The sequence below is a fragment of the Bos indicus x Bos taurus genome, chromosome 7 (assembly GCF_003369695.1).
Source record: "Bos indicus x Bos taurus breed Angus x Brahman F1 hybrid chromosome 7, Bos_hybrid_MaternalHap_v2.0, whole genome shotgun sequence".
NCBI classification, from domain to species: Eukaryota; Metazoa; Chordata; class Mammalia; order Artiodactyla; family Bovidae; genus Bos; species Bos indicus x Bos taurus.
In genome coordinates this window covers 91,400,232-91,423,801 of record NC_040082.1, presented here as the reverse complement: position 1 = coordinate 91,423,801, position 23,570 = coordinate 91,400,232, and the positions used below count along the sequence as shown (strand labels likewise).

Below are 23,570 nucleotides of genomic sequence, written 5' to 3'. Positions count from 1 at the left end.
CTGTGAAGCCCTTCCCTGACTCTTATCCCCTTTGATCCCTGGTATGGGCTCTTATTATACCCATTTTACAGATAAGGAAAGCCAGGCCCAGAGTCATGAAGGGACCTGCCCCAGAGAAGGGCGCTGAACCCAGTTCTTTTAGACTCTGGGCAATGGAGATCAGGGCAGGAATCCAGAAACACCAAAGAGAACACAGTCAGAAGGGAATCCAGGGTCAAGCCCTCTGCTGGGTCAGAGCTCTGGTGCTAAGGCCCCGCTGAGCCTGGGAGCCGGTCTCTGGAGCACAGCCAGGAGCCCCTGGCGGGGAGATGCAAGGGTGTGGGGCCTCACAGCCCTGCAGTCTGCCCACAGTTTGTTGTCCACCCCACCCACCAGCCCTGACCAGGAGGTTTGGGAAGGTCGGGTGACCACCCCCTCAGCTTTACTCTTGAGCAAGTGACCTGTGCAAGGTCTCACAATTCTGAACTTGCCACCCCACACACACTTCCAGATCCCCAGAAGAGTCACCCAGAAATGGTCGTTCGACCATATTTTAGCCCTCACCCCTCTCAGCCTGTCATGCCCACTCCCTGAGCCGGTGGGGTTGGGGGGGCGGTGGTGGGCAGCATGCCCACACCTCAGTATATTCACCCGCCAGACCCAGCACCCCCTGAAGTTAGGGACCCAAGCAACCTGCCCCAGAGCTCAAAACACAACGTGCCCAGGCCAGGTGAGTGTCAGATGGAACCAAGGAACAGATGGGTTCCCTGGAGCTGAGGTTCTGATGGGCCAGGAAGAGGCGGGGCACAGGAGGGCAGGGGCAAAAAAATGCATAGGAGGTGGGGAAATTCGAGGTCAAGTACAGCAGAGAGGCCAGCCTGGAAGAGAGGGGCATGGAGGGCCCCCAACATCACCCCAGAGGGACTAGGGACTAGTCTCGCCAGGAGACAGAAAAGTACAACAAAGGGAGGGCGGGGTCCGGAATGACCGATTAGCCCGTACCTTTAAGCTCTTAACACCTCCTTAGCAGCCCACTCCCCAGAGAGGCAAGAATTAGAAAAGGTGAGAAAACCAATTGTTAGTAAGACCTGTATACCTATCATCTCAGTAGCTACACGCACACTCGCTCGCACACACACGTGCACACACATGCACACACGCACACGCAGCGCGTGACACAGTATCTGCTTGAATCGCTGCAAAACCTGGGAGCATTTCTCTAACTGCACCTCCGCTCCCCTCGGAGTGACCTCCCCTCAGTGACCTCCCCCCGGGGCGGGGCAGTCTGACCGTGGAGGTGCCCACTGCACCAGAGAGGAGCGCCAACGTTTGCCAAGCGTCCAATCAGAAACACGGAAAGAGGGCCGGCGAGTTTCAGAACCCCTCCCCTCAGATCATCGCAAGTTGACTCCAGATTCTTACACTCCATCCTTTCGGGGTTCCAAAGAGCAAACTGCGGGAGGAAAAGAGGCTGCCCGCTGCTTCTGCAAAGGTGGCGAGGAAAGGCTGACCCAGGAGTTGACAAACCCTCCCGATGCCTCATAAGGAAGCTATTATTTCAGAATTAGGGGAGCCATCAGCTCTTGCAAGGCAGCGAGCAAAGCCCAGAGGACTCTTGTAATGAGCCCCTCTTAGGGCTTTCCTCCAGCCTGGGGACATTTGCAGAAATGGCTGCGGAGGGCTGGGGAGAGTAACCTCCGACTCTAAGACAGTGCTGGCACCCAGTGGGACCCGAAGGAGCTTCTGAATCGATGCCGCGGACAGAAACACATGGAAAAGGACACACACTAGGTATTTACAGGATCGTTCGGCTCCACTTAACAGAACCTTCTCACTAGTTTCATAACTGGGGAAACAGTTCCCAGGTGCACCTGAATTATTAAAACAAGAGATCCTCCAGGACCAAACAGATGGGACACGCCAGGGAGCAGTCCACGTCTCCCCCGCCCCCGGGGGAAAAAAAATCCTTGGTAGACCTTCCACCTTGGCCCCCGTGGACTTGCACACCATTCTGCCTGGTGTCATCGCGCCCACTGGGTGGAGACCCAGGCCCTGGAAGATCTGGGGCAGGTCCCTTTGGGCAGGAATCCGTCCCCCAGCTCCCAAGCGGCTGCAAAGGGCAGCCCAGGGGGTCCCCGTGGGAGCGACTTCAGGATTTACCTCTACAGAGAAGGGGGGCTTTGAGATGGCGACCGGGCAGAGATGGGTAGGCCCTGGGGGAACGCGTCTGGAAACTGTTCTGTGCATAGCAAGTGGATACATTTTTTTAAACGAGAAATCCAGACTGCATGCTTATTTTAGGGGAGGCTCAGGGAAATGGGGTGCGAGTTTGGAAGCCGCGATGGCACCGCGGATTGACTCGGGCAGTATGGTGAGATGCAATGATGGACATTTCGGGGGACACCACTGGGAAGCGCCCCGTTTACCCCGCCGATTCCCAAAGGGCCGGAAATGCAGGCGGGTTGATCCCAGGGCCTGGGATCTCTGTCTCTTTATTATTTTTTTTTTTAATTATTAGGATTCTTGTGAATAATGGAAGAGGAGGGCCCCGCCAAGCAGGGCCAGCGGGGCCGGGCCACCCACGCTGTCATCTTTTGTGCGGGGCCGGCAGGGACGCCCCGGCCCAGCCCCCGCACGCCTCCGACCCGGGGAGGGCGCCCCCGCCTCCCGCCCCTGGCCCCGCCATTGTCCAGCCGCACCGCCCCCGCCCGAAGCCGGGCGGGCGCCCAGGGCCGGGCGGTTAACGCCCCCAACCGCCTCGCGGGCCCGGACAAAGCGCAGCGGCCGCGGCCCGAGCAGGCCGCGCCCGAGGCCTGGGCCTCGAGTCCCGGGCGCCCGCCCGCCCGCCCGCCCGCAGCCCCGGGCGCGGCGCGGGGGCGGCAGTGGCGGCGGGGCCCGCGCTCGGACGCGGCGGCCGCCTCCCCGCGGGCTCACCTGAGGCGGCGCGCGCGGCCCGGTCCGGAGCAGCGGCGCGCGCTCCCCCGCCCTCGGCGTCGCACCCCCAGGCCCCACTCGGGCCGGGCCCCGCTCGGTCGCTGGCGGCCGAGCCCTCCGCGAGCGCCCCGGGCGGGGCTTATAAGGCCGCGCGCCAGCTCCGCCCCGGCTACCATTGGCCCCCGAGCCCACGCCCGCGCGCCTATTGGCTGTCGCTGACAGCTCCGCCCCTCCCCTCCACCGGGCCCATCAACACTTCACGGCCCGCCCCCCGCGCGCCTCGATTGGGCGGGCGCAGCCACCGGCCTCGCCTCGCCATTGGCCGGCCGCTGGGGACACGCCGGCGCCTACCCACGTGCCCGGTGACCGGCTCGGTTCTCATTGCAGGCTGCGCACGCCAGCTAAGAGGCTGCGACCAACCCGACGGCTCTAGGCCTCGGATTGACAAGGGCGCCTCGGGGACCGCCCAACGACCGCAAGGGGGCAAGAGAATATTGGCTTACGGGATCAGCCCCAGGCGCGGACTGGCAGGAGCGGGTGCCAATCACGGCCCGAATCCCGCCCCGGTTATCTGGCTGCAGCTGAGTACGTGAGACTCAGCACAGCATCAGCACCGCGCCTGAAGGCTTCGGAGAAGGGGTTCGAGACCCAGAGCCGGAAACTGGGCTCAACGTTTTCCAATTCGCACAGTCAGGAGGTAGCAAAGATAACTTGCACTGAGAACTGGAGAAGTAAAACTCAAACAGCAAGCGCCTCTGCCTCCATTTCTCCTTTCTCCCCCACCACCCAAAAATTCCAAGTTCATTTCTGTCACAATCTACAAAACTTTGCAAAGGCTTTCGGATAAAGAACGTAAGAGAGGCGAGGAGTTTGGTGCGTCCTGACTTAAGTTCAAAGCTCAGCTGGGCCCACAAGCCTCACGATGGTCGGCCCCCAGCGAAGTAACGTCGTTGGGCCTCGTTTCCCCTGTGAAATAGATACAAGAGCGATAGAATCCCTCACCGTGTGCCCCTCTCCTGGAAAGTTTAAGTCAGGTGAGAGGAGGCAGGTAAATCGGTTGATGATGTGACTTGGCAAAGTGAGCATGATCGTACAAGGTTTGTACGATCATCATCATGACGGTTATTAATTGCATGCCAGGCAGTAGCTGGCCACGCCCCTTTTCATCTGGCAGAGTATCAATCGGACAACTGGACGTTTCCTAATAACGTGGCTAGGGTACCTACGGTCTATTTCTGGAGGTCCTGGACTCTGAAAAGGCTGCGGAGTTTGGAGCTTGCCTAGTTCAAGGATACTGCTGCAGTTAGGTGGAGAAGGCAATGGCACCCCACTCCAGTACTCTTGCCTGGAAAATCCCATAGACAGAGGAGCCTGGTGGGCTGCAGTCCATGGGGTCGCTAAGAGTAGGACACGACTGAGTGACTTCACTTCACTTTTCACTTTCATGCACTGGAGAAGGAAATGGCAGCCCACTCCAGTGTTCTTGCCTGGAGAATCCCAGGGACGGGGGAGCCTGGTGGGCTGCCGTCTATGGGGTCGCACAGAGTCGAACACGACTGAAGCGACTTAGCAGCAGCAGCAGCTGCAGTTCTGTACTCATGTGTTTCCAGTGTTGTGCTCTAAACATCCACCTGTAGATTAGATAAATAACTAACTTTGGAATATTTTTAACTATGTAGCCATTAAAAAGGGGTAGATTTACAAGTACACTCAAGGAATGACCCCCCCTACACCCGTATGGACAGCTGCAGGATGGTGCAGAATCCAATACCTTATGGAAAGGAATGCAGGGCAACTCATGGCTGTGTGGTTTCTAAGGGCCACCTGCCTGTAGCCCCACACAGAACAAGGCCATCCCCAAACTGAGAAAAGTAAATCTTCGGGAGAGGAGGGATTCAGGTTGGTTTAAAAAGGGTAGCTGGTGAGGAGGTTAATCTGCTCTAGGGTGTTTTGTGGCCTCGTGGGGGCTATATTCAGATATTCCCTTGTGCAGTTAAAATTTAACTTAAAAAACAGGAAACAGTAACTGCTCCCAAGGAACTCCCTAACCCGTGGGAAAGACAGAAATATAACCTGGTAGCCTTAATAGGGCCTCAAAAAATGCAATCCTAAAGGGATTCTCCCCCTCCCACCTGAAGTGTTTTTTTGTTTTTTTTTTTTCTACTTAGTTTTTTACCCCATATGACAGTGAATTCCAGGTGTTTGGATTTCACAGACTCTGATTTTTTTAATCAGAGTACCTAAATAGGTTGTCAGCTTTCCAATTTTGCTTAGGAGGAGTTAAATTTTTTCTCAAGTTCCTTTTTTTTTTTAAAACAATTCTAGTGTAGTTGACTTATAATACAGTATTAGTTTCTGATGTACAGCAAAGGGATTCAGTTTTTATATATATTTATCCCTTCCTCCACCATCTTTCCCCTTTGGTAACCGTAAGTTTGTTTTCTAAATCTGAGTCTATTTCTGTTTTGTAAATAACTTTGTTTGTATCATATTTTAGATTTCACATGAAAGTGATATCATGTTGTTTGTCTTTGTCTGGCTTACTTAGTATGAGAATCTCTATGTCCATCCATGTTGTTGCAAATAGCATGATTTGGTTCTTTTTTATGACTAAGTAAGACATCCTGGAATGTGAAGTCAAGTGGGCCTTAGAAAGCATCACCATGAACAAAGCTAGTGGAGGTGATGGAATTCCAGTGGAGCTATTTCAAATCCTGAAAGATGATGCTATGAAAGTGCTGCACTCAATATGCAAGCAAATTTGGAAAACTCAGCAGTGGCCACAGGACTAGAAAAGGTGTTTTCATTCCAATTCCAAAGAAAGGCAATGCCAAAGAATGCTCAAACTACCACACAATTGCACTCATCTCACATGCTAGTAAAGTAATGCTCAAAATTCTCCAAGCCAGGCTTCAGCAATACGTGAACTGTGAACTTCCAGATGTTCAAGCTGGTTTTAGAAAAGGCAGAGGAAACAGAGATCAAATTGCCAACATCCACTGGATCATGAAAAAGCAAGCGAGTTCCAGAAAAACATCTATTTCTGCTTTATTGACTATGCCAAAGCCTTTGACTGTGTGGATCACAATCAACTGTGGAAAATTCTAAAAGAGATGGGAATACCAGACCACCTGACCTGCCTCTTGAGAAACCTATATGCAGGTCAGGAAGCAACAGTTAGAACTGGACATGGAACAACAGACTGGTTCCAAATAGGAAAAGGAGTATGTCAAGGCTGTATGTAACTTGTGCTGATTTGCTATGCACTGACCTGTATGTGGGGAGAAGGCAATGGCACCCCACTCCAGTACTCTTGCCTGGAAAATCCCATGGACAGAGGAGCCTGGTAGGCTGCAGTCCATGGGGTCGATAAGAGTCGGACTCGACTGAGTGACTTCACGTTCACTTTTCACTTTCTTGCATTGGAGAAGGAAATGGCAACCCACTCCAGTGTTCTTGCCTGGAGAATCCCAGGGACAAGGGAGCCTGGTGGGCTGCCTTCTATGGGGTCGTACAGAGTTGGACACGACTGAAGCAACTTAGCAGCAGTAGCAGTAGCAGCAACAAGGCTGTATATTGTCACCCTGCTTATTTAACATATATGCAAAGTACATCATGAGAAACGCTGGGCTGGAATAAGCACAAGCTGGAATCAAGATTGCCGGGAGAAATATCAATAACCTCAGATATGCAGATGACACCACTCTTATGGCAGAAAGTGAAGAGGAACTAAAAAGCCTCTTGATGAAAGTGAAAGAGGAGACTGAAAATTTGGCTTAAGGCTCAACAGTCAGAAAATTAAGATCATGGCATCTGGTCCCATCACTTCATGGGAAATAGATGGGGAAACAGTGTCAGACTTTATTTTTTTGGGCTCGAAAATCACTGTAGATGGTGATTTCAGCCATGAAATTAAAAGGCACTTACTCCTTGGAAGGAAAGTTATGACCAACCTAGATAGCATATTCAAAAGCAGAGATATTATTTTGCCAACAAAGGTCCATCTAGTCAAGGCTATGGTTTTTCCAGTGGTCGTGTATGGATGTGAGAGTTAGACTGTGAAGAAAGCTGAGTGCCGAAGAATTGATGCTTTTGAACTGTGGTGTTGGAGAAGACTCTTGAGAGTCCCTTGGACTGCAAGGAGATCCAACCAGTCCATTCTGAAGATCAGTCGTGGGTGTTCATTGGAAGGACTGATGTTGAAGCTGAAACTCCAATACTTTGGCCACCTCATGCCAAGAGTTGACTCGTTGGAAAAGACCCTGATGCTGGGCGGGATTGGGGGCAGGAGGAGAAGGGAACAATAGAGGATGAGATGGCTGGATGGCATCACCAACTCGACGCACATGAGTTTGGGTTAACTCCGGGAGTTGTTGATGGACAGGGAGGCCTGGCATGCTGTGATTCATGGGGTCGAAAAGAGTCAGACATGACAGAGCGATTGAACTGACTCATTGGAAAAGACCCTGATGCTAGGAGGGATTGGGGGCAGGAGGAGAAGGGGATGACAGAGGATGAGATGGCTGGATGGCATCACTGACTCAATGGACATGAGTTTGAGTGAACTCCGGGAGTTGCTGATGGACAGGGAGGCCTGGCGTGCTGCGATTCATGGGGTTGCAAAGAGTTGGACACGACTGAGCGACTGAACTGAACTGATGCCAATACTGCAAACACCAGACCACACACGGCTCATGTGGTTGTTTAGATGCTGGATAAAGTGGCTACCCCATCAACAGGCACAAGAAAGTACATACACTACTGTCCTAATGTTACTCTTTAAATTTGTATATAAAACATAGAGAAACATCTATAAACAAGTATGTACCCTGGCTTTGCCATGTCTTCGGGTAAGTCACTTAACCTGTCTATGCCTCAGGTGTTCCGAGGTTGAATGTTGCCATGCCAACACACATGTACAAATGAAGTCTAAAAATATTAACCCTCTGGGGTCAGGATCATATACTTTGGCTTTTTCTTCATCTTCAATTTACAAATGTTCTAAAGGATTATTGTTGTTCAGTCACTTAGTCATGTCTGACTCTTTCTGACTCCATGGACTGCAGCACAACAGGTTTCCATGTCCTTCACCATCTCCGGGAGTTTGCTCAAACTCATGTCCATTGAATCAGTGATGCCATACAGCCATCTCATCCTCCATCGGCCCCTTCTCCTCCCACCTTCAATCTTTCCCAGCATCAGGGTCTTTTCCAATGAGTCAGCTCTTCACACCAGATGGCCCAAGTATTGGAGCTTCAGCTTCAACATCAGTCCTTCCAACTAATATTCCTTCCAATTATTATTAAAATCGGGGTTGACTTCCTTTAGGACTGACTGGTTTGATCTCCCTGCACTCCAAGGGACTCTCAAGAGTCTTCTCCAACACCACAGCTCAAAGGCATCAATTCTTTGGTGCTCAGCCTTTTTCAAGGGTTATTAATTTTATAGCATGGAGTGGAGGGAGAAAAGGGAAGATTTACATTAAAAAAAGAAAAAAGCAACCACATAAATTTTAAAAGGTGGTCCAACCTCAAACTGGAGTATTACTCAGCCATGAAGAATGAAGCCCTGACACTTGTTACAGTGTGGATGGGCCTTGAGAACACGATGCTGTGAGATGCCAGACACAAAAAACTGTCTTATGAATTTAATTACATGAAATATCAACAACAGGCAAATTGGCAAACAGAAAGTGGGTTGATGGTTGCCAGGGGCTGGGGGAGGGGTGGGAAATGACTGCTAATAGGGACTGGGTATCTTTGAGGGGAAATGAAATTCTGGAACTAGGTAGAGATGATTACACAACTGTGCAAATATATTAAAACCCACTGTATACTTTAAGTGGATGTTATGGCATGGGCAATATATCTCAATAAAACTGCTATAAAATTAAAACTACCAAAAGTCAACCAGGAACCCAATACACATAATATTGGAATTATTTTCTGCATAGCAGTTCATATACACTTTTCTGGGGTTTGTTCATTTTTTAGGCTTTTTTAAAATATTTATTTGGCTACATTGGGTCTTAGTTGTAGCACATGGGATCTAGCTCCCTTGCACTGGAAGCACGAAGTCTTAGCCACTGGTTGACCAGGGAACTCCATGGGGTTTGCTCACTTCTAACAATGACAGCTTTCTTAACTTTTGAGAAACAAAAAATATTCTACAATCTTGACAACATACCTCGGTGTGTCCTGTTCCCATGTGTGGCCCCCCTGCAGACACATAAGCCCACGTGGGGACATTATTTCTTGGCTCCTCATAGGAGGGCCTCTTTCTTATTTTTATTTCATGTTCACACTTTGACTTGAGATATAACTCACATACCGCACAATTCAAAGGATTCTAATGCATTCACAGGTATTGCAATCATCACCAAATTTAGGACATTTTTATCACCTGCAAAAGAACCCTGCACCCTTTAGCTCCCCACCTCCTCCATCCCTCACCACATCCTGTCATCACTACACGAAGCTGCCTTCTGTCTCTATAGATCCCTGTGTTTAGCATTTCCTATGACTGAGAAAATATGTGATCTTTTGTAACTAGATCCCCTGGAGAAGGACATGGCAACTGATTCCAGTATTCCTGCCTGGAGAAGTTCGTGGACAGAAGAGCCTGGGGGATTATAGTCCATGGGGTCACAAAGAGTTGGACATTGCTGACCACCACTAGCACTACCTTGACTTAGCATGATGTTTTCAAGGACACACTTGAAGGTCCTGAAGAGGCAGAGCTTTATTATTTTTTACATCCACCCACGGCATTACAGAGCCATCAGGACAAGGTATCAGTGGTAGGGTGGCATCTGCAGAACTCACCACTGTTAACTTCCCTGGAACTCTTAAACTTGCCTCATGGTTGGGGAATTCCCTGGTCCAGTGGTTAAGATTCCGTCCTTCTATTGCAGGGGGCATGGATTCAATCCCTGGTGGGGGAACTAAGATCCTGCAAGCCAAGCCATGAAGGCACAGCCAAAAACAGGAGAAAACCTGCAAAATGTGCCTCATCCTTGGTCTCTGGACTCCACTGGAAACGGCATTTCAGGTCATCTTGTCTCCACACCCTACGTGCACCCATCCCCCCAAGCCTGCAGAGGGCCCCCCAGGGTAAAGCAGTTTCCTAGCTGATGGTCCAGGCTGCTGACACCCACTTAAGGCAGGGCCAGTCTCCTTCCTCGTGAAGGTCCTATGACAGCCTCTGTTTCTTCAAGTGTAAATGGGGACAGTGCCATCCCCCTTAGTGACAGTAAATGACCTCTGGTTCCAAGCTGGAAGGCCCAGCTTGGCCCCTCTGGACCACTGCCCATCATTTGGATCTTCTGGGCCTGTTTTCACACCTGCAAAGTGGAAATGATGCTACTTGTCTAGCATCCTGGGTTTTTTTGGATAGAGAAAACATGTTACAAGTTACAGAAGTCCCTAGTAGGCTACTTGCAGACAATTTGCAGACAAAAGACACCATCAAATGCATCTGTAAAAGATATTTATTCTGAGAATCTAAAACCTGGACAGAGAATATTGAACTTTGTAAAAAAACGAAAAAAGCCTACACAGGATTTCGGTGTTTATTCCTAATACATTAAACCACCTAATAATGAAGAAAAAAAAGAGAAACTTTTAAAACAGTATTGCTCCAGTTTGTCTGCAGTTATGTGACTTAAAAATATCCCTGTTCTGTTGAGGTATAAGCTGCAAACTTTGGTAAAGTTAGAAACATTAACGAATCATTCCCCAAATACAAAACTCCCCCGACAAAAAAAAAAAAAAAAACACAACCAAACCCTAAAGTTATTAGCTTCCTTGGTACATATACAGTAACTACAAAAAAAATAATAATTTCATTTGGAAAAGGTGTTTATTCATTTTAAAAGGTTTCCCTCTTGTAATTCCCAATTGGTGAGTTGAAAATTCAATTTCGAAGATCCACAAAACCCTGATCGTCCCCACTTGCTCACCTGGGGTCCCCAGGGAGGCACTGGAGGACCCCAGTTTCAGAATCCGGTTGGCAATGTCAATTCAGTGCTGAGAAAGAGCCCCAGGTTGAAAAGGAAGGAGGGACCAAAGGCACTTGAACGTGGCCCCGGGCGTGGCTTCCGTGGCATCAGGTTGGGACGGCGCTGGGCCGAGCGTCGGCCCCCACGGAGGGGAGGGTCCGGTGGAGGTAGCTTCGGTGTGGCCCCAGGTTTCTGCTCCGGTGGCCCATGGCCTCTGTGTGCAGTGGGGACGCGGAGGCAGCCCGGTGGGGGATGGCTTGGAGGTGAGGATTTCAACTGGCCCCAGTGGGACTTCTCTGCTTCTCCTTGGAACAGTTTCCTGCTGGTGATGCGGGGCCAACACCTGGGTGTGCTGACACCCAGGACCACAGCCTCGCTGGGTCTTAGGCGATGGAACTTCACCTCTGGGGGCCTGACCCACCAACCTTGAAAAGATTGTTCTAGGCAGCCCGGTGCCTTCTTGCGAGTCGGTGGCGGGGATGGCTGAGAACTCAACTCTGGGAACTCGAGCAGCCTTCACACCAACTCGTTTCTAATCCCATCCTCAGAAGAAAAACCATTTTTTGAAAAACTTTGTTTTGGGTTTTTTTTGTTTTTTGTTTTTTTTTTTGCTCATAAAATTGCAGGCTTTTTGTTTAAAACCAAAATAAAAACACTGAGAAGTCCAACTTTGTTCCTTCCTTTGAGCCATAATACAAATTCCTGAAAAAATTCATAGATAAAAAAAAAAAAAACAAAAAACGGGAAGACGAGGCAGTTTTAGGGAGTGGAGGAAAAAACTACATGTTTAAGTTAAGCCCACTAAAAACGAAATGGGGGCCACGGACCCCTCTGATAACGTTTGTTTTTTTTCTTTTTTTAAAATACTCGGCGAGAAGTGCTTGAAGATCACCGCCCGCTGCCATAGCCGGGGAAGAGCTGGCTGAGGACGGCCTGCAGTGGCTGGTTCACGGTCATGGCGTAGCTCCGGCCCAGGTCATAGCGACAGGCCGGGCAGCTGAACACCTGGGCCTTGAAGGACCTGTCCAGGCAGTCCTGTGGGAGAATGGGGCGGGTGAGAGGTGATCCTGGCCACCCATGGTCCCCTGGGGCACCACCAGGCACCCAGAGGCCCCTGGCAGCCCATGACCAGCCCGGCTGCCCCAGGCTCATCAAAGACACCAAGGTCGGAACTTCCCAGCGGTCCAGTGGTCAGGACTCTGAGCTCTCACTGCCAAGGGCCCACATTCGATCTCTGGTCAGGGAGCGAAGATCCTACAAGCTGATCAATCAGTGTGGCCAAAAAAAAAAAAAGAGACTCCCAGGTCATCCTAGCTGCCAGGCCCCTGCACCTGGAGGTCACACCACCTGACGGATCTACCCTGGCTCTCTTGTCACTGCACAGAGGACCCTTCCCCAAGGTGCCCTGGAACATCAGGATGGTCCTGCCTCCCCACACCCTGTCTGCTTTCAAAACAGCACTTTCCTCCTTCTGGAACTGTCTGATGGACTGATGTGCGTGTGTTAACAGAGCAGACGCTCCCCACGATTGGGGGTTGTATCTCCCTGATGTTCCCCACACCAAGCACAGGACACAGCACAGAGCACAGGCTCAATAAAGACGTGTCAGTGAGAAGACAGGAGGAAAGGGGGGGAAGGATGGAGTTTGGATTCTGAGCCAGACTTCTGGGTTCGAACCCAGCTGTTAACCAAACAATGCAGGAGGCAGTGTGTGGAGGAAGAGTCAGGTGGAGAGTGAGCTGCAAGCCTCGGAGGCCCTGGAGAGCTGACCTTCCCATGAGAGGAACAGGCCAGAGATGATGCCCACAGGGGCACAGACACCTGCACAGGTATGCACACCTGAAGGATGGCACAAGGCAGCTGGGTGAGGGGCGATGCCAAGCAGGTGAAAACCTGCTGCCGCTGAAGGAGGGCAGTGGCTTTTGCTTCCTATATTTAAAAATCCCTGCATTCTTTTCCAGTATAAAGTCTATAGCTGATCGAAGACCAAGAGATAGTACTTTGTGCTCAATGCACTGATTCAGGTTCAAAATCAGGTGCTGGACCGCTTCGAGCTTCACAGTGGCCAAGAGGTGGAAACACCTAGAGCTCACTCACAGATGATGGATCAACACAATGTGGTCCATCTGCATGCTGCAGTGTGACCCAGCCTTCACACGGAAGGAGATTCTCACCCACGGGACAACACGCGTAAGCCCTGAACCTGATGCTTCGGCAGAGGAGCCAGACCCAGGACACACACTGCCTGATGCCACTCACAGGAGTTCCTTGGAGGAGTCAGATCCACAGAGACAGTAAGTATCAGTAGAGGGTGGGGTCAGGGGCTGGGAGTCAGTGTTTAACGGGGACAGGGTTTCACTTTGAGTAGATGGGAAAGATCTGGTTATGGGGCCTTTTAAAGTCCCACAGCCAGAAAGGAGAGAGTTGGAGGTCAAACCCAGGCAGCTGATCCCAAAGATGTGCTCTCTATGCCACTCCGCCACGCCTCTGAACTTGGGCCCCACGTGGCCTGGGGCACCGGGGGGTATCTTTCCCAGCCTCCATCAGGCCACATGGGATGTGAGCACTGCCCGAGTGCTCCACGTTCTCAGGGTCCCTCCCCTGGTCTGACAACTGACCCAATGCCCTGGACGCAGCTCGGCGACCTAGAGTGAGCAGGTGGCAGGGACAGTCCCTTCTGAGCTGCCTGCCTGTAAATTCCTACAGACTGACTCTGGCCAGAAGGCGTGGCAAAGATGCCATGCATGCATCCCAGTGCTTCCCAACTCCAGGGACTCCTGGAACCAAGTAGGTGGGGCCAGGGATGCTGCTCAGGTCCCAGGACACCCCCACGATAGAGAACGATCCAGCCCCAAAGCGGGGAGAGACCCTGGTCCAGGACCCATCTCTGCCTCTCCCAACCTCTCCTTCAAAAGCTTCAGACTGGAGACCGCTTCCCTCCTAGAACTGACTGCTGGCTGGAGGCTCCAGCCCCACTCACCAGCCCTCATTGTGGGGACAGGCCCTAGCTACTCCCAAGTGCCGGGATGCTGCCCCGAGGCCCCTCTCAGGGGGCAGGTTAGTGCCACCTCATCCTCCAGGACGCCTTCCTCCTGGCTCCTCTAGGTGATAAGTGCCTCACGCCTCTCTAGCCCTGCCTGAGGCCCACTTAAATCATTTAGTGTGACCAGATGGCAGGAGCAGGACAGCAGCCCATCCTCTCCCACCCTGGACCCCGAGACGGGAAGATGCTGGAGAAGACCTGTGTGTGACCCCCACGAAGGTAGGCACGCACCGGCCTGCTGAGGGCCCAGCAGAGGGCCAGCGTGGCTGGAGGCGCAGGGTGGTGGCAGGGCAATGGGCACCTGTGATGAAGGCTGGTGGGGGAGGGGACAGCAACTGTAACCCAGGCAGCCCGGGAAACACCCTGAGGTGCCGGAAGGGCAAGGGGCAGGCGGTCCGAGTGAAGCCAGCAACCCCAGGGTGCCGGCAGGGGTCAGAGCGCCCTTCGGGGCCTCCCACCAGCCCCCACGGCCGCCCCTCACCTTGCACACGTTGTGCTGGCACACGGTCGTGATCGGGCGGAACACCAGCTCCTGGCAGCAAATGCACTGGAACGTCTCCTCCACTTTGCTCAGAAATTTCTGAAAGCGGGAGAGCAGGTGTGTGAGTCCGGCAAAGGCTCGGTTCCCCAGAATGAAGGAGCACGACAGGTCTCCAGATGCCCTGCTCAGCCCTCGCCCTGGGGTCCTGAATCTCATCTTCCTGCCCCTGCCCTAGGAGGACAGGAGTCGTTGTGACCCTGTCTGAGGACCAGAAGATGGGGGCCTGGAGCCGGGCAGAGCGCATGTAGGCTCAAGGCCAAGACCACACTCCGGCAGCGCCTGTCTCGGTGCAGAGCCCAGTCCTGCGACACACAGCGCCACCTGCCCGTCGCCCAGGCACCCAGGTCCAGCAGGGGCCAAAATGGAGAAACACCTGCTTTCTTGGAGCCTGGGGCCCAGCGGGGAAGGTGGTGAAGACAGAAACAGCAGGGAGCAAGGAGGGGCTGCCCCGGAAGGACAGAGCGGGGGCACCAAGAGCCCTCCACGGAGAAGCTGGCCTGCCAACAGAGAAACCTGAAGGACTGAGCCTCAGGCCTCCTGAGACCTCACGTCTGAATCCTGGGACCTGAGGACCTGTCACCCACCACACACAGCAGAGGGGACTTGGCAAGAGGGATTAAGTTAAGGCCCCTGAGATGGGGATGACCCCGGATTCCCAGGAGGCCCAGTGTCATCACAGGGTCCTTATAAGAACAAAGGGGAGGGTCAAAGGCAGAGAGACAGGAGATGCTGAGCTGCTGGCTTGAGGATGGAGGGAGGGGCCGTGAACCAGGGATGCAGCGCCTCTAGAAGCTGAAGAGTCAGGAGTCAAAACTCCCCAGGAGCCTCCAGAGGGACCAGACTTGCCCAGGCCTGGGTTTTACCCCTAAAGGCTCATTTGTTAGGGCAGCCACAGTGATTTCACACAGGAGAGAGGCTGAGCCAGGAAGGCTGTGGCGGAAGGTACTCTGGGCAGAGAAACCCATGAGAGAGAAGGCTGTGAGACAGGATGACAGGGAGGAAGAGACCAGAAGCAGAGGATGTCAGCAGTAACAGGCAGCTGGCCCAGGGCTCAGGAGGGTTTGGGTTTGATCCTGACCATGAGCCAAGGAGAAGTGGTCCCCACCAGGCAAGGACAGAGGACGCCAAGGTGAAGATACTTGCCTGCAGTGACCCATCAATGTCACTCTACCCACTAAGGCAGGAGGACCAAAAAAGAAAAAAATAGTCCTGGTTTGGCGGTTTCTGGGAAATGTGAAAACAGAACGACCCTAGGATCCAGCAATCCCACTTCTAGGTTTATACCCAACAGAGCCGAAGGCAGGGTCCAAGAGTCACCTGCCCACCCATGTTCACAGCAGCCAAAGCCGGAAGCACCCTAAGTGTCCAATGAGAGACAACGGGGAAGCAAATTCCATTCATGTGGTGGAATGTTACTCAGCCTTAGAAAGGAAGGAGGTTCCACATGGATGGACCTTGAGAACGTGATGCTCAGAGAGAGAAGCCAGACCCAGAAGGACACACATTGTCCGATCCCAATCACAGGAGGTCCCTGGAGGAGTCAGATGCACAGACAAGAAGTAGATGGTGTGGCCAGGGGCTGGGGGAGAGGATGGGGAGTCAGCGTTTCACAGGGACAGTTTCGCTTTAGGGAGATGAGAAAGTTCTGGAGATGATGGTGGCAACAGTTACACCCCAATGTGAATGTGCTCAATGCCACTGAGCTGCGCAGTTTCAAGAGTGAAGATGGCCAATTTCACGTCACCTCCATCTTATGACAGTGAAGAGGAGAGGCCCCGGCCAGGCGGGAGAGCTCACCGGCCCGTCCTTAAGCGACTTCAGGATCTCGGTCCACAGCTTCATGTTGCTCTTGTCCTCCTTGATAAGGCTGCTCTGCTGAGTGGTGAGGCTGTAGGGCTCCACCTTGGTCTTCTTGGGCGTCCCTCTCGAGGACCCATCACCTCCTGGAGCAGAGCGGGGGGCGGGTTGAGGATGGAGAGTGGAGGGGTGCCCCCGCCCCTGGGTGCGAGGGTGGCTGCAGAGACACCCACCGGCCGACTTGCTCTTCCGCTTGCCCTTCCTGGGGGATGTGAAGCCCTCCTCCCCATCCTCCTCCTCCTTGTCCAGGGCTGCCTGCTTGCTGTTCTCCTTCTCCTTTCTGGCCAGGGCCTCCAGGTAGCCCTCGGGATACTGCAAGTGGGAGAAGACAGGCCGGTCACCCCTACCCGGTTCGGACCCAGAGACAGACTCCGTGCTCACTCAGCCTCAACCCAGAGGTTTCCATGACCCGACTCTGGAGCAGTGACTGAGCACAGAGACTCACGGCGGCAAACACATACACACACAGCCTGCGCCTCGGGGTGGGGGTGGCGGGGGAGGGGGCAGAGTGAGATCCCGCACATTGGAGGCAGCAAAAGAGACAGTCTTGTGTTGCTGCTGCTGTTGTTTAGGCTGTGATCCCACACAGCATGGGGGATCTTAAGTTTCCCAACCACGGACTGAACCCAAGGCCTCAGCAGCGAAAGCCCTGAGTCCTAACAACTGAATTGCTGGGGAATTCCCAAGATAGCCTTTATTAATTTATTTATTTTGCCACATACCCCGAGGCTTGTGGGATCGTAGTTCCCAGACCAGGGATTAAACTAGGGCCCTCGGCAGTGAGAGCTCGGAATGTTAACCACTGGACTGCCAGGGAACTCCCCGCAAGACGGTCTTAACAGTTTTCCATTTCTAACAGAAGCAGTAGGCAAACTTTTTCCAGCCAGGCAGTAAGAATTTCAGGCTCTATGCTGCCAAGAGCCAGCCCAACCCCTGTGGGGATGATGGGCATGGCTGTCCCCCAAGATGATCTCATTTACTAACCACCAGCCCCAGGCCTTAGCTCCAGGACCCTATTCTGATGGGTCTTGCGTTCCTCCAAGCCCCAGAAGGCTTTATTAGAACCCCACTTCTTTTTTGTTTCAGTTTGGCCTGAGAGGCATGTGGGATCTACATTCCCTGACCAAGGATTGAACCCACACCCCTTGCAGTGGAAGCTCAGAGTCATAACCTCTGGATCGCCAGGGAAGCCCCTAGAAACCCCATCTCTAAGACACCTATGGGAGAAGGCAATGGCACCCCACTCCAGTACTCTTGCCTGGAAAAATCCCATGGATGGAGGAGCCTGGTAGGCTGCAGTCCATGGGGTCGCTAGGAGTCGGACACGACTGAGCAACTTCACTTTCACTTTTCACTGTCATGCATTGGAGAAGGAAATGGCAACCCACTCCAGTGTTCTTGCCTGGAGAATCCCAGGGATGGGGGAGCCTGGTGGGCTGCCGTCTATGGGGTCGCACAGAGTCGGACACGACTGAAGCGACTTAGCAACAGCAAGGCACCTACAATCACGTCCAATTCTCCAATATTCCATCAACAAACCCTCAAGCTTTTCCAACAACGTGAATGTATAGTGAAGACTTGAGTCCTAAATAAAAATCTTCCTCCCACTAAACAGTTCCTGACCCTCGGCTGTCTGCCTCCTCAGTTTCTCAGCTTCTGAATTCCCTGTGGTATAAACACTGCTTCAAAAGACAACTCTCTGTGGCTCCCCCAGGGGGCAGGCGCTATCAGACTCTCAACAGCAATTAAGATTCCTGAAATAGCCCCACCACAACATATCAGCTGTAAAGCCGCTCACCGTGAGGAACAGAAAACACCGTAATTATAGTGCAAAAAGGCAGTGTTCCCCAGGCGCTGGGTAAACTCTTGGGAAAGGAAGATTCTGCAGCCATAGAGGTGAGCAATTGGTCCAGGGGAGCAATCCACCTTATCTTTACATTTAGACTTCTCTCCATCTATTAGGGCTTCCCAGGTGGTGCTGGTGGTTAAGAACCCACCTGCCAACACAGGAGACATAAGAGACCTGGGTTCGACTCTGGGTTGGAAGATCCCCTGGAGGAGGGCATGGCAACGCACTCCAGTATTCTTGCCTGGAGAATCCCATGGACAGAGGAGCCTCGGGGGCCACAGTCCATGGGGTCGCAGAGTCGGGCACGACTACAGTGACTTGGCACACATGCACTCCCTATTAATATTAATATATTTAGACCAATTGTGTTGGTTTGTCAGCTTTGGGGTTAGGAAGGGGTGACAGACAGAGAGGAAGAAGAGAGATGGGGACTTCCCTGGCGGGCCGGTGGTTAGGACTCTGCTTCCACTGCAGGGTGATCCCACATGCCACGTGGTGCAGTCAAAAAAATAAAGAGAGAGAGAGAGAGAGATGGAAGAGGAGAGGAGAAGAGAGGGGATAGGGGACTGGCCAAGGGAAGAGATCAGACTCCAGATTGATTTCGGATAAGCGCCTCTAACACAGCACCAATAAGGAAGCCCAGCTCTCAGTTCTAACCGCAAAAGCAAAGCCTTGGGGCTTCCCTGCTGGTCCAGTGGTTAAGGATCCAGGTGCCAGCACAGGGGACACTAGTTTAATCCCTGGTCCAGGAAGATCCCATGTGCTGCAGAGCAATAGTCCATGCACGACAGCTATTGAGCCTGTGCTCTAGACTCTGGGAGCAGCAACTACTGAAGTCCGCACGCCCTAAAGCCCATGCTCCGCAACAAGAGAAGCCACTGCAGTGAGAAGCCCAGGCATCAGAGAGAAGAGTAGCCCCCACTTGCTGCAACTAGAGAAAGCCTGAGTGCAGCAACGAAGACCCAGCACAGGCAAAAGATAATAAATAAATAAATCGTTAAAAACATTATTAAAAAAAAAAGGCAAAACCGCATGCACACCTGAGCCACCACCCCCTCAACATCCTCTGGTTGAAGGACAAGGAGGGGAGAGCCAGGGAGATAGCACCTGTTCACAACATGGAAATCATTCAGGATGAGAGAAACCCTGGAGAGCGTGGCCCTGCTGGCCAGATGCTCCCTGCCCAGGCCCCCGGCTGGCTCTGGTCTGGCCGCGAGTGCTGGCCTGGACGCACCTGCATGGTCAGCCCCAGCTTCTTGATCCGGTCCTTGCCCTCCTTGGTCCAGGGTCCCGGCTCCACGTCATCTCGACGTAGGAGGAAGCGCCACACCAGGAAGCCGGACTTGCCCTTCTCGGGCCAGTACCTGACAACCTATGGAGGGAGTGGAGCGGGGGTCAGAGGAGATCATGCTAGCATGGGAGGGGGGGACAGGCAGGTGCAGCCACAGGGGCCCCGCTCACCTTATAGATGCCGTCGTACCGGTTGCCCTCGATGGGCGCATACTTGCTGTGCTTGCGGCCCTTGACGTTCCGCACCACGCGGACTGGCTTCCCTGACCGCCAGTCCTTGGCCTCGGCCCCTTTGAGGTCGTTGATGGGGGCAAAGCAGTTGAGAGCCAGAGCCCTGCGGAGCAAGGCGGGCCCGTGCTCTGGACAGTGTCCCCCTGAGAGAGGGGGCTGATCACGTCCCAAGCCCCCAGTCACATGAATGCGTAATCTTCTTTTGAAAGAGGGTGCTTGTGGATGGAGTCAAGTTTGGCAGAGGTCAGAAGGGACTAGGGTAGGCCCTGAATCCAATGACCTTGTAAGGAAAGGGAAACTGAGGGACTTTCTTGGTGGTACAGTGGTTAGGACTCCAAACTCTCACTGAACTATTCAGGGAACTAGATCCCACATGCCGTAACTAACAGTTCACATGCCTCAAATTAAAAACAAACAGACAATAAAACACACATTTCCCATGCCACAACTAAAGACCCAGCACAGCCAAACTGGAAAAAAAAAAAAAAAAACCACAAATGTGGGCCAGGCCAACAGGCATGTCCCAATGGAGGGCACAGAGGCCTGGGAGCAGGGGGGTGAGAGGTCAGCTCAGCTGCCCTCCTTTCTTAAAAAAAGATATTTAGGCAAAGAGTTTTCTGGAAAGCAAGAAATATCAATTTAGATTTCTACTAACAAATTTCTACTAACATTTCTACTAACAAATTTCTACTAACATTTGCGTTGCTAGCCTATGCGTTGGCCTTTCTCAACACTGGAGAATCTGGGCAGCTTTACAGGATAAATAAATAGGAACTCATCATTGCTTCAACGTGTATTTCTTTGCTCACTAAAGATGAATCAATTTTCATGGTCACTGGGGATCTCATTACATTGTGGAATGATTTGCATATCCTTTGCTTTATTCTGCTAGTTTTTCTTATTGATTTGCAACAGCTCTTTATATAGAAATGCATAACCATCAGGTATCCTGTTTATGGCAGACTTTTCCCCTTTTGATGGGTTTACTCTTACCCAATTGTCTGAGGATGTGGATACCTCCTGAGTCTTCTAGGCTCAATCGCACAACCCTCTCCTGCTTTTCTGCCACAACCCTCACCTGCCTTTTCTGCACACTTATGGCTTTTGTGTGTTTATAATATTTAAAGGTCATCAGATCTCTATCTTTTCCTTTGTGCTCTATGTTTATGCTTTATCCCATCCTGTAATCAGGGCTCAGGAAACTCCTGCCCACCTATTGGTGTTGCAAATAAACTTTTATTGGAACAGAGCCATGCATACCCTCTTCCGTGGGCTCTGTGGCTGCTTATGTGCTATAAGAGCAGAGTTAAGTGGCTGCCACAGAGACTGTGCAGCATGCAGAGCCAAATATGTCTATTATCTGGCCTTCTGTGGCAAAGTTTGCTTCACTGTGACTGACTGACTGACAAGTGGACAGAGCAGGGAAGAGATGGACCCTATGTACCACCACATTGGTTTCTGGCCATGATATGTGGCATGTGGGATCTTAGTTCCCCGACCAGGGATGAAACTCGAGTGCACTGCAGTGGGAGGGCAGTGTCTTAACACCAGACTGATAGGAAGATCCCACCACCACACTCTTAATGGGGATCTAACTTCCTGCATGAATGCCTCCAAAACAGAACACAGCCCCTCCCCTGTATAGCCAGCCGAGGACAAGGCAGACGTGCGCTTGAGAAGCAGTAACACTCTGCTCCACAAACCTGTTGGTGTTGGTGAGTTTCTGATCACAAGACTGTTCCGCAGTCCGCTTGTTTCCGGAAAGGTCTCGTCCGCCACTACCTGTGTACGTGAACGAGTTCCCATGGTCCTGAAAACGACACAGAGGGCAGGCTAAATCCTGCATGCATGGGAAAGGAGAGACACCCTCAAAACGAAGCCAGGCATCCTCATGACGTCAGAACCAGCGACCAAAGAAACAGATAACACCAAGAGCTGGTGAGGACGTGGAGAGACTGAAACCCTGTGTGTGGCTGGTAAGGATGGAGACTGGCATGGCCGCTATGGAAAACGGTACGGACGTTCCTCACAAATTAAAAACAGAGTCACCAAAGGCTAGCAATCCCGTTTCTGAGTTTATACCCAAAAGAACTGAAAACAGGGACATGAAGAGATCTGTGCAGACCCAGGTTCATAGCAGCATTATTCACAGTGGCTAGAATGTGGAGACATCCCAGGCATCCACGGATGAGCGACTGGATAAACAAAACGTGGTCCAGCCACATGTCAGAATATTACCCAGTCTTAAAAAAAGGAAGGAAACACTGATACCTGTTACAGTGCGGATGAACTCGTAAGGACAAGATGCTCAGGGAGATAAGCCAGACACAGAAGGATAAATATATGATTCTACTTACATGGCAGATCCACAGACAAAGAAAGCACATGGTAGAGGTCTGAAGCTGGGGGAGGGGATGGGGACTCGAGTGTTTAGTGGAGACCGAGTCTTAGTTTCAAAAGATGGAAAGTGTCTGTGGATGGATGGTAGTGATAGTCGCATGACAGCGTCATTATGCTTAATGCCACTGAGTGGTGCACTTAAAAACAGTTACGATGGTTAAGTTTTCTGTTAACGGGTATTTGCCATAGTTACACACAAATGAAACCAGCTCCCCACACTCACCACATCGTCCTCATACCCTCCAGCCAGGACCAAGGAGTAGGCCCCGTGATTGCTCCGGCCATGGATACCCGCCACGTGAGGTCGATGGACCCCCGACTCGCTGACCTGTGAACCCACGGAGAGGTAAGTGGCACCCCGTGGACCAGACACTACAGATAAGCTCAAATGCCCTCACTCCCGCCTTCAGAGCCACAGTCTGACCCTTCTATCCAAACGCATCAGTCCTGTTAAAAGAACCCTCAGCCCCTGAAGGCCAGAGTCCAAGCCACACCAGGGAAGGACCTGGTGTGAATCCCAGCCTAGCCTCCCTGGCAGAGGGGCTGCTGGAAGGCCAGCGTCCACTGGCTGAGCCGCAGACCCTGACATCCGCACATACCTGGACTCGGAACCTCCACATGGTGCCCACAGGAATGCCCGGGATGGGGCCAAAGTGATTGGACGGCACAATGGTGCACTCCTTGGTGCGGCCCACGCACGCCATGCCCTGTCCATTGCGAAACAGAGGGGAGAGCAGCGTGAGTGGCCACAGGAGGGCGGAGGGCAGCAGGGCCCTCCAGGAGCCCAGGGCCCCCTCACCTTGCCCCAGTCCCGCTGCGAGGACGATGTGGCCGACGCCATCTTCGCCTTCTTCTTACTCTCCTTCAGCTTCTCACCCGCCTGTACCACCTCACTGGAGTCGATCCGGCAGTCAGGGCAGTACCTGTGACCATAGGGATGTCACCCCCTGCCCAAGGCCGCATGCCCAGCCCCCTACCTTCCTGCATAGCCAAGACTGCACAGAAGTGGGGAGGCGGGGAACGGCTTCAACTTAAATTCACGAACTCAACATAAGAAATCCATTCCCTTGGTCCCATGGGCCACATCGGAAGAGCTCAGTGGCCACATGGGAAGAGCTTGGTGGCCATATGGGGCGAGTGGCCCCCTTGGTGGGCAGCAGACACTGACCCCTCCCACTGGGAACAGCAGCGCCCCCCACGGTGAAGCCAAGACCAGCCCCCATGCAGCCAACATGAAGGGCGGTTCAACGGCACCTACTCACTGCCAAGGACTCAGTTCCCTGTCTCCACCAGGAGGGCAGGGGCGGGGCAAACAACAGCCATCTCTGTTAGCACTCCCAGGCTCTCACACCAGAGCTGCGCATCACAACTCTCCCACTCCAGGCCTCAGACGCCCGCTCCCGCCTCTGGCCCACAGTGCCTCCCTCCCCACAGTGAGCCAGGGCCG

The 23,570-nt window shown here is 52.6% G+C and overlaps 2 protein-coding genes across 7 annotated transcripts in view; both read right to left on the bottom strand.

Annotated features, from left to right (window-relative positions):
- KDM4B (lysine demethylase 4B) overlaps window positions 1-3,030 on the bottom strand; it is a 121,076-nt gene extending 118,046 nt beyond the window's left edge. Inside the window, exon 1 of one of the 4 annotated variants that reach the window (XM_027547342.1) lies at window positions 2,914-3,030. The gene's annotated coding sequence lies outside the window, so the exon portion shown is untranslated. The remainder of the gene's footprint in view (window positions 1-2,913) is intronic. The other 3 variants (XM_027547344.1, XM_027547343.1, XM_027547345.1) reach the window with 3 other exon arrangements.
- Window positions 3,031-10,384: 7,354 nt separating this feature from the next.
- The window catches only part of UHRF1 (ubiquitin like with PHD and ring finger domains 1), a 34,177-nt gene continuing 20,991 nt past the window's right edge, over window positions 10,385-23,570 (bottom strand). For all 3 annotated transcript variants that reach the window (XM_027547338.1, XM_027547336.1, XM_027547339.1), the window contains exons 8-17: window positions 22,923-23,046; window positions 22,723-22,830; window positions 22,347-22,451; window positions 21,427-21,533; window positions 19,664-19,826; window positions 19,437-19,574; window positions 16,527-16,665; window positions 16,294-16,439; window positions 14,437-14,535; window positions 10,385-11,947 (exon numbers count right to left, since the gene is read on the bottom strand). In XM_027547338.1, coding sequence (XP_027403139.1) covers window positions 11,801-11,947; window positions 14,437-14,535; window positions 16,294-16,439; window positions 16,527-16,665; window positions 19,437-19,574; window positions 19,664-19,826; window positions 21,427-21,533; window positions 22,347-22,451; window positions 22,723-22,830; window positions 22,923-23,046 — 1,276 coding nt within the window. In that variant the 3' untranslated portion in view covers window positions 10,385-11,800. The remainder of the gene's footprint in view (window positions 11,948-14,436; window positions 14,536-16,293; window positions 16,440-16,526; window positions 16,666-19,436; window positions 19,575-19,663; window positions 19,827-21,426; window positions 21,534-22,346; window positions 22,452-22,722; window positions 22,831-22,922; window positions 23,047-23,570) is intronic.